Source organism: Clupea harengus, chromosome 9 (assembly GCF_900700415.2).
Source record: "Clupea harengus chromosome 9, Ch_v2.0.2, whole genome shotgun sequence".
Classification (NCBI taxonomy): Eukaryota; Metazoa; Chordata; class Actinopteri; order Clupeiformes; family Clupeidae; genus Clupea; species Clupea harengus.
Genome location: NC_045160.1, coordinates 27,205,626 through 27,215,625, shown reverse-complemented (window position 1 = coordinate 27,215,625; position 10,000 = coordinate 27,205,626). Strand labels below are relative to the sequence as shown.

At 46.3% G+C, this 10,000-nt stretch overlaps 1 protein-coding gene across 10 annotated transcripts in view; it reads right to left on the bottom strand.

Annotated features, from left to right (window-relative positions):
• Positions 1 to 10,000, bottom strand: part of dock10 (dedicator of cytokinesis 10) — a 145,427-nt gene that overhangs the window by 42,381 nt on the left and 93,046 nt on the right. For all 10 annotated transcript variants that reach the window (XM_031573988.2, XM_031573985.2, XM_031573989.2 and 7 more), the window contains exons 11-25: positions 9,766 to 9,915; positions 8,135 to 8,356; positions 7,828 to 7,950; positions 6,675 to 6,757; positions 6,059 to 6,181; positions 5,082 to 5,161; positions 4,381 to 4,568; positions 3,887 to 3,952; positions 3,691 to 3,783; positions 2,932 to 3,055; positions 2,203 to 2,321; positions 1,517 to 1,600; positions 1,336 to 1,428; positions 801 to 919; positions 1 to 38 (exon numbers count right to left, since the gene is read on the bottom strand). The exon at positions 1 to 38 is cut by the window's left edge and continues 32 nt beyond it. In XM_031573988.2, coding sequence (XP_031429848.1) covers positions 1 to 38; positions 801 to 919; positions 1,336 to 1,428; positions 1,517 to 1,600; positions 2,203 to 2,321; positions 2,932 to 3,055; positions 3,691 to 3,783; positions 3,887 to 3,952; positions 4,381 to 4,568; positions 5,082 to 5,161; positions 6,059 to 6,181; positions 6,675 to 6,757; positions 7,828 to 7,950; positions 8,135 to 8,356; positions 9,766 to 9,915 — 1,705 coding nt within the window. The remainder of the gene's footprint in view (positions 39 to 800; positions 920 to 1,335; positions 1,429 to 1,516; positions 1,601 to 2,202; positions 2,322 to 2,931; positions 3,056 to 3,690; positions 3,784 to 3,886; positions 3,953 to 4,380; positions 4,569 to 5,081; positions 5,162 to 6,058; positions 6,182 to 6,674; positions 6,758 to 7,827; positions 7,951 to 8,134; positions 8,357 to 9,765; positions 9,916 to 10,000) is intronic.

The following is a 10,000-nucleotide window of genomic DNA, read 5'->3' as shown; positions in this document are numbered from 1 at the left end:
TGTCCTCATGGCACTTTGACAGGACATGGATCAGAACCCTGGGAGAAGAAGCAGCCGTTGGCACAGCGTTAGATACAGCAGTAGAACTAGGTGGGTTCATGTACTAGACTTACACCAGTGGTTCCCAAACGTTTTACAGTCCCGTACCCCTTCAGACATTCAATCTCCAGCTACATACCCCCACGTTTTTTTTTTTTCATGTTTGTAACCGCCGCCCTGCCCCTCCCCCCGCACACATATTCAGCATATAACACTTGAAACTGTGAAATTGTCAGGGTAGGTCACTAACCGCCGCTGCCACGCCCCCTCCCCCCGCGCACATATTCAGCCTATAACACTTCAAACTGTCAGGGTAGGTCACTAACCTACCTGTAGCTATTTTTGCCAGTGTAATTATTTCGCTGAATATGGCTATACATGAGTATTTTTTGGCAATGCGACTTGGCTATTCGGACTATTTAAGATTTGATGTCTATTTATAGCTCCGTTTGAAAATTGAATGGGCTTTTTCACTTTGAAAACGCAAATCAGATGTTCTCCCCGCGTACCTCCTGAACCACTTTGCGTACCCCTGGGGGTATGCGTACCCCAGTTTGGGAACCGATGGCTTACTACATGTGCTGTTTTGGTTCTAGATGGTTCCAGGTGGGTTCATGTACTAGACTAAACCCATGTGCTGTTTTGGTTCTGGTGGGTTCATGTACTAGACTAACACCATGTGTTGTTTTGGTTATGGCCTTCCCTAGATGGTTCTAGGTGGGTTCATGTACAGTGTTGGTTCTCGGATTCTAGTAGCACACCTGGTGATGGTGGTGGTGACCTCGTCGTTGTCGTTCTGGGTGAGGACCTTGAAGAGCTGGTTGAAGAGGACCGGCAGGAAGCGGATGATCACGTGGATCCGCTCCATGCTGAGAAGGCCCTGCACAGAGGGGTACGGGCAGACGAGACCCCAATCAATATGATACCCTCAATACTGCCCACATTTACAGACACAAATCAATACGATTACCCTCAATGTCTCCCACATTTACAGACCCAAATCAATATGATACCCTCAATACTGCCCACATTTACAGACACAAATCAATACGATACCCTCAATGCCGCCTACATTTACAGACCCAAATCAATACGATACCCTCAATGCCTCCCACATTTACAGACTTCATTCTCTAGGACCTGTTGGGCTGAGGTGAGCAATATCTCCCTCTGCATTTACATTTAGTCATTTAGCAGACGCTTTTATCCAAAGCGGCTTACAAGGATGTATACACATTTTTACATTTACACTGATGGCACACTGATAGTCTTTATTATTTCACTATCAGCGCTCACCTTCAAGCAGTTGAGGAAGTTTGAGGTAGGTGGCTGAGGGAGCTCCGTCTCTCGTTTCTGGCACTGCTGGAAGAAGCGGTTCAGGTGTGGGTCCTGCCAGTGGACAAATCAAAACTGACCTCAGTTCCTGTCTAGCACACCTACAGGAAGTGACATCACGTGAAAGTGGTCCATCGCTTACCTGAGTGTAGACCGTGGACAGCACTTGGGTGGCCAGCTTGAAGATGGGCTTCCCACCGTCGACCCATTTCAGGTCGGAGCCGTTCTGTACACGCACATGAAAACGGGAATGAGCTACACAAAAACAACTTGGGTCCTAACCCTGAGATCACTAAGTGCCAGAGACCACTGCACACACCATCCTACTCCTAAGGCTTATGGCTGCTTGCCACGCCACAACAGCTATGTCATCACAATAAACTAGATGTCTGCAGTTTACCTCCTTCATAGCATAGTTTGTGCGTAAAAGTAATTTAAAGGATTTTACATGTATATGAAAATATAACACACAAAATACTTTAATATATTTATTCATTCCACACAAAACCCAAAAGTGCAATGCATAGTCCAGTTAAAGGCACAGCCATTAAACACATCTACCCATCACACACACACACACACACACACACACACACACACACACACACACACACACAAATGCATACTACACACACATCTACCCATCACACTCAATTTCAGCCACGGTGTTGACACACTGGGCAACATTCCATTCCGCAAATTCTATCTTCTCCATTACACACACACAAACACACACACACACTCACACAAACACACACACACACGCACACACACACAGACACAGACACAGACACAGACACACACCCACAAACACACACGCACACCAACCTTGGACCCAGGCTCCTTGAGGGCCAGGTAGCTGGTAGGGAGAGTGCAGGAGACAGGCACGCTGAACTCCTGGGAGGAGAGACGGCCATCCTTCAACAGAGGCAGCCAAGCATAGCCCACTGCAGACCACACACACACACACACACACACACACACACACACACACACACACACACACACACACACAGACAGAGACACACACACACACACACACACAGAGACACACACACACACACACACACACACACACACAGACACACACAGACACACACACACACACGCACACGCACACACAGAGACCCGCACACACACACAGAGACCCGCACACACACACACACACACACAGAGAGAGAGATACAGTATTACAGAAAGGTATATCCCAATGCAATACAGAGAGAGAGAGTATGAGAGACGAGCACAGGTCAAGAAAGAAGCACAACACACACAAGAGACCCAGAGACAGGCCTAGTTTTAATGCCAGCCGAGAGGTTTCTTATTAACATGGCACAGAGGAGAGGCACCTGCCCAACCAACACAGGTGCTGCCAAACTAGATGTGAAGAGGAGAGAGTGTCATTACACGTCTTATCCCCTAGGGGGCAGTTCACAAGGGCAACTTCAGCTGCTGAGGTCTCCATGGATGTGCGTAATGAATATAAAAACATAAACATTATTTGGAGGCGCTGTCCTTTGCCTCTAAGAACACACACACGTGTGCATGGTCCAGTACCTGGTGTCTCCAAAGCCTCCTTCTTCTTGGAACTGGTCTTGGCGTTGATGTCACAGGTCACATGGTAGAAGGCGAAGAGGAGGTGGTGCTTCTCATGGAGGTCTGTGGGAAGCTCAATCTTCACCTGAACCAGAGGGAGGCAGAACATGACACAGCATCTTCAGAGAACACACACTCTCACTCGTTACACCCAAAACATGACACAGCATCTTCAGAGACCACACAGGCTCACATGTTACAGCCAAAACATGACACAGCATCTTCAGAGACTACACACTCTCACTCGTTACACCCAAAACATGACACAGCATCTTCAGAGACTACACAGGCTCACATGTTACACCCAAAACATGACACAGCATCTCCAGAGACTACACAGGCTCACACGTTACACTCAAAACATGACACAGCATCATCAGAGAACACACAGTCTCACACGTTACACCCAAAACATGACACAGCATCTTCAGAGAATACACAGGCTTACACATTACACTCAAAACATGACACAGCAATCATTTACAAAGTTCAAAAACACTCACGCTTCCTCTCAAAACATTATACATAATTCATATATTTTACTCCTACAGGAAACCCCACGGAGATACAGCGTCTCTTCTTCTACACTAGTTAAACATGAGTTTGTAGAAACACCAAGGCTCGTACACACAGGCTAGTCCTCATCTCACTAGAGCTTCCATAATGATCCAAGTCAATGCAGTACATCCTGACCCACGGTTCCATGGTTCTGAAACTCACCTCATCGTAGAAATCTGGGTTCTGCGAGTGGTGTAGCACCGTGGACAATGCAGCCGTGGTGAAAACTGGGCCTCCAGGCTTTCCGTAGATACACTGAGGAAGCAAAAGTGGGAAATTATATTTATAAACAAGTAACTTACCAAACCACTCTCGTGCATGGACAGCATACAGAACAGGCCGTCAATGGAGTTCTTACCCTAAGAGCTTTTGCATGTTCTTCATCAGAGTTCCGGAACTCAACACAAACTGCGATGTTCCTTGCCTATAAAAAACAGGAAGTATAAGACAGTCACTTCCTCTATTCATTTAAAAACATTTATGGATGAATGCAATTACATGTTTTCCCCAACCCATCAGTCACATGCCTGTTAATGTTACAAACACACACACACACACACACACACACACACACACACACACACACACACACACACACCCCCGCACAAGGTTTACTCCAGGATCAAAGAACTGCGCTTTCTCCTTAAATGAACTCCTTAAGCAAAGGACACACATGTGCTACACTATGCTAAGACGCCACGGCCACCTTGGCAAAGCTCTTCTGGCACAGACACATACACACACACACACACACACACCCACCTTGGCAAAGCTCTTCTGGCACAGACACACACACACACAGACACAGACACACACACACACACACACACACACACACACACACACGCCCACCTTGGCAAAGCTCTTCTGGCTGTCATACTTGAGGTGCCTGGGGTAAACGTAGATGTGGTTCCTGTAGATACGGTACGGCTGGGCGAACTTGGCCGACTCCTGCAGGAACTCATCCACCTCCACTGAAGATGTGTGTGCGCTGCAGTCCTCAAACGGCTTTACGGGGACGTACGAGGACGTCACACAGTCTGACAGAGATGTGGAGGTCAATTCAGAGCCACACACACACACACACACACACACACACACACACACACACAAAAAAACTATAATTTAGTAAACCCTTTTTCATTTTTCAGAAAAATATATCAGTTGTGTAATATTGTATTCAATGTATTTAATTACAATATAATTATTATTTGAAACGTCATGTATGGAACAGAAAAAACAAAAAACAGTATAAACAGGTAGGAACCAAACAAGCAGTATAAACAGGTAGGAACCAAACAAGCAGCATAAACAGGTAGGAACCAAACAAGCAGTATAAACAGGTAGGAACCAAACAAGCAGTATAAAACAGGTAGGAACCAAACAAGCAGTATAAACAGGTAGGAACCAAACAAGCAGTATAAACAGGTAGGAACCAAACAAGCAGTATAAACAGGTAGGAACCAAACAAGCAGTATAAACAGGTAGGAACCAAACAAGCAGTATAAACAGGTAGGAACCAAACAAGCAGTATAAACAGGTTGCTAACTCACTGGGATGCTCCAGGGGGACACAGTCCACACTGATCTCCAGATTTCCTGGGATAGTCTGGAGCTTACTGGTCTTCTCTGCCCTACACACACACACACACACACACACACAACACACACACACACACACACACCAGTCATTTTTACATTCAAATTCAACATTTAACACAGCAGTGTTGTAAAATACTGTGAAAGAACACACGATAAAGAAGGGAACCTTCCGATAATAATGGTCCAGGAACCCTCTACTTATGAACTGTCGTACACTTTATACAGATACTTTATAAGTCATTTATAAATACTCAGATTAGCTACAGGGTGCTACATGAGAACTCCCTGCAACACAAGTGTATCTCCCATATTCAGAGATCAGCTTCAGAACATCCCTGACTGCTATTCAATTCAATTCAATTCAATTCAATTCAATTCAATTCAATTCAATTCAATTCAACTCAACTCAATTCAATTCAAATGTAGTTATATAGTGCCAAAACAATACAATTGTTCAAGGCTGCTATTCCTCAGACATACTGGTAACACTCGATTTGGATAGTCTGCCTACAGAAACCTTTTCATTTGAAATAACTTGAGGAAATTCAGTTGCATTCTCAAATCACTTTAACCAAACCCACCCCCTTATCCTAATCCTAACCTTAACCATAACAGAGTTTCAACAGATAGTTTGTTTATAATCTGAGCATCTGTAGATAATCCATAGGGGACCAGCCAAATCAAATGTGACCGAAACATTTTATAAATACTTTATAAAGCCTCTGTAACAAATAGATACATGTTTGTATGGCATTGGGTATGGGGTTGAGTGACTGCCTGCTGTATTCAGAGATCAGGTCATCACTAAACAATACTAACTTTCCCAAAAAAATATAAATCCTTTAAAAAGTACCAACATGTTGTTTCATCACATAGCGCCTGAGTTAGCGCCTGAGTTAGCACCTGTGTTGGCGGTTGTGTTAGCCTACCTCCTGTACTCAGCGATCAGCTTGACCAGGTCATCAGTGGAGATCTTGTTGCTCTCCTGTTTGAAGAGAGGCGAGAAACGAGATTCCCTGTCCACTGTGCCCTGATTGTCCTTAAACACAGATCTGAGAGAAAGAGAGAGAGAGAGAGAGAGAGAGAGAGAGAGAGAGATAGAGAGAAGAAGAGAGAGAGAAAGAGAGAGACAAAAAGGTTTAACACTCCTTAACTAAACCAGTGTTTAAACCTATACATATATACAGTATATGTGTGTTTAAACCTATACATTGCTGCACCCTTAAACAATATGTTGCATGAGAACATCCAATATAGACATCCTATCAGATGCACATGTATTACATCCACAGACTGAAAGGGGGAGGCTTAAAGACAGAGAGAGAGAGAGAGAGAGGAAGAAAAAGAGAGAAAGAGAGAGAGGGAGAGAGATGGAAAGTTGGATAGGAGAGGAAGGAGTGGGGAAAGAGAGAGATTGTTTATTTGAAATACTTTCATGAAAAAGGATCTTGTGCTTTGTGAGGACCCAGATTGTGAAAAACACACACACACACACACACACACACACACACACACACACACACACACACACTTCCCAGTACTCACCGGACAGACCAGGCGAATGGCATTCGGTACTTCCCCAGTTTGCTACAGAAGTGCTTGTTGGCCTTCAGCATCTTCTGAGAAGTCTGTGTAAGCATGACGGAGTGTGAGACACGATGCAGGAAACAGTAGCTCATTTGGAAATCAATCCACATGAAAAATGGACAGAAATCTACCTTGACCTAGATAGGGAGCGGGCTTAAATCAAGCAGAAGAGTCGGGGTGTTGGCAGGCACACAGGTAGTCTGCTCGAGCACTCCATCCCCCAGAACAAACGCCAGATTTAGAAAGGGGACAGGGGTGGGATGGGGGACGGGGGTGGCGGGGTGATTTTGGGTTGCTCCGAGGAAAAACGTATTCAAAAACCATCTGCTTGCCCGACGAACGAAGAGCGGCTTAAAAATAAAGCTTTACAGAGGCCGGGGACCATAAGCTTTACCTATGTTTCCAATAACAGGGCTTTGCTCTGGGAACGAAACCACCCTCCTGTTCTTTTCCCCCCATTCCTCCTCGTCCTCCTCTCTAACTGCTTTAACATCTCCCACCCCATCAAACAGCTAAGGCGTAAAACCAGGTCCGTATGAAACACAGGGGTGGGACACTGATGTGGAACACACCACACACACACACACACACACACATCAGGGTGGAAGACTGATGTGTTATGCAGCAAGCAAAGGAAAGTACATGGAACAGCTGCTTATCCATGGAACCATCATGTTACATCTATCTCCACCTTTGTCAAGCTACTTTGGCTAGCTTTGTTATGCTACTTTGGCTAGTTTATTCAAGCTACTTTGGCTAGCTTTGTCAAGCTACTTTGGCTAGTTTTGTCATGCTACTTTGGCTAGTTTTGTCAAGCTACTTTGGCTAGTTTTGTCATGCTACTTTGGCTAGCTTTGTCAAGCTACTTTGGCTAGTTTTGTTATGCTACTTTGGCTAGTTTATTCAAGCTACTTTGGTTAGTTTTGTCATGCTACTTTGGCTAGTTTTGTCATGCTACTTTGGCTATTTTTTTCAAGCTACTTTCAAGCTACATTTCCTGATTAGCTGTTAGCCCTGATATGCCATGCATCTGGCCCAGCTTTGGCTCTGATCTGGCCCTGATCTGGCAGAGTGACAGGTGTGAGTGTGTGGGGTGGGGAGGACACACTACCTTGCTGGAGTCTGCGTTCTTGATGTAGGGCTCCGCCCCACTGGTGATGTTCCCCATCAGGACCTTCTCCACCCGCGCCACCAGAACTATGTCTGTGTGGGGGTTAGTGACCGAGAAGATGGCCTATACAAGGGAAGAGATGGACACACACACACACACACACACACACACACAGTACAAACAGGTTTTGAGATAAGAGATAAAAGATCAGACCTCAAAATACATTGGGGCATTGAAAATATTGGGGGAAAAAACGAATTCTGCTGTTCACTCTCTCACATACACACACACACACACACACACACACCTGGTTGGGGAAGCGTAGCCAGTCCTCCAGGTCCTGGCTCAGATGACAGTCTCCTGGCCTCTTCTCGTTGGGGGCGCCCAGTCCGTTCTCCTGCGCCGACCCGCCCCCAGCGCCCAGCATCTGCCGCACGGCCTCGTGGTTCAGGTCCACGTGGAAGTCCGCCGACACCTTCCTGCCCTCGCGCACGTCAAACAGCGCCACCGTGATGAAGAACGGCTCAATCTGTCAGGGCAGAGCCACAACCAGAGCTCAGTGCCACAGCACACACACACACACACACACACACACACACACTCTCGCACATGCACACGCGCATGCACACGCACACGCACACACACACATGCATGCACACACACACACAACTGACCAACACAGCCAAATACCACTACTCAAAGGAGTACAAAAAGTTCCAGATTTAAAGTCAGTGTTAGTGTTGAATGGGCTAAACCAATAGAGTTAGGCATGAAAGCAATAGAGTTGGGCATGAAAGCAATAGAGTAAGGCATCAAAACAATTGAGTTAGGCATCAAATCAATTAGTTTAATTAATTAGTGTTAGCCAAAGTGGCAAGTTGCACCCATGGAACATACATAACAGCTACAGCTTAACAGCCCATTGCAAGGGGTCTGAAACTGTGACAATGTGAGTGTGTTGGTGTGTATAGCGGAACATTCGGTATGTGTTTGTGGTGTGCATGTGTGTGTGTGTGTGTGTGTGTGTGTGTGTGTGTGTGTGGTGTGCATGTGTGTGTGTGTGTGTTTGTGTGTGTGGTGTGTGTGTGGGTAGGTGTGTGTGCGTAGGTGTGCATGTGCGTGTATGTGAGTGTTTGTGGGAGCTCTTGTGCTGTTTGTTATAGTGAACTGCAGTATGAGGTGGCCATTGTGGTCACTTCTGCACAGTGACTGCAGAGGTGAAGAAGGCAGAAGAAGCACACCAGGTTTCAGAACATTCTCTGCTTCAAGTGTGTGTGTGTGTGTGTGTGTGTGTGTGTGTGTGTGTGTGTGCGTGAGTGAGTGTGTGTGTGTCAGTGTGTGAGGGAGTGTGTGTCAGGGTGACATTGAGTGTAGAGATGTGTGCATAGCTATAGTGTTTAGATGCCTACCACATCCTCTATATAACAAGTGCATAAGAACATGCATGTATGTTTCAGAAGGCAGTGGGGAGGGGGGATGGGGCAACAGAGAGAGAGGTCATAGGTCACAGAGAGATGGATCCTTCATGGCATGCACCAGAAGAAAGGGGTGAGAGAGAGAGATACACACAGCAATAGAGAGAAAACAGGGAGAAAGAGAAGAAGAAGAAAAGAAACAGAAAGAGAGAGAGAAAAACATGCAGAGGAAGTGAGTGAATGAGACAGGGAGAGATGGACACAAGCAGGGAGAGACTGATACTGAGAAAGAGAGAAGTACTAAGAGAGAGGGGGAGATAGAGAGAGAGGGGGAGAGATAGAGAGAGAGAGGGGGGAGATAGAGAGAGAGAGGGGGGAGAAAGAGAGAGAGGGGGAGAAATAATGGAGGAGAGAGAGGAGAGAGAGAGAGGGGGAGAGAGAAAGAGAGAGGGGGGGAAATAATGGGGGAGAGAGGGGAGAGAGAGAGTGAGTGAGTGAGAGAAGAGTGAGAGATCGTGCTCACGTTGGTGACGGGTCCGTTGTCGGTCTCGTTGACGCAGCCCTGTAGGGTGAGGCCGAGGGCCTGACAGGTGATCATGAGTCTCCTGCCCAACCTGTCCTCATAAGGACGCGCACTCACACCGCCAGCGTCCACACGTAGGGGCCGCAGCATCTACACACACACACACACACACACACACACACACACACACACACACACACACACACACACACACACACACACACACACATTCAAA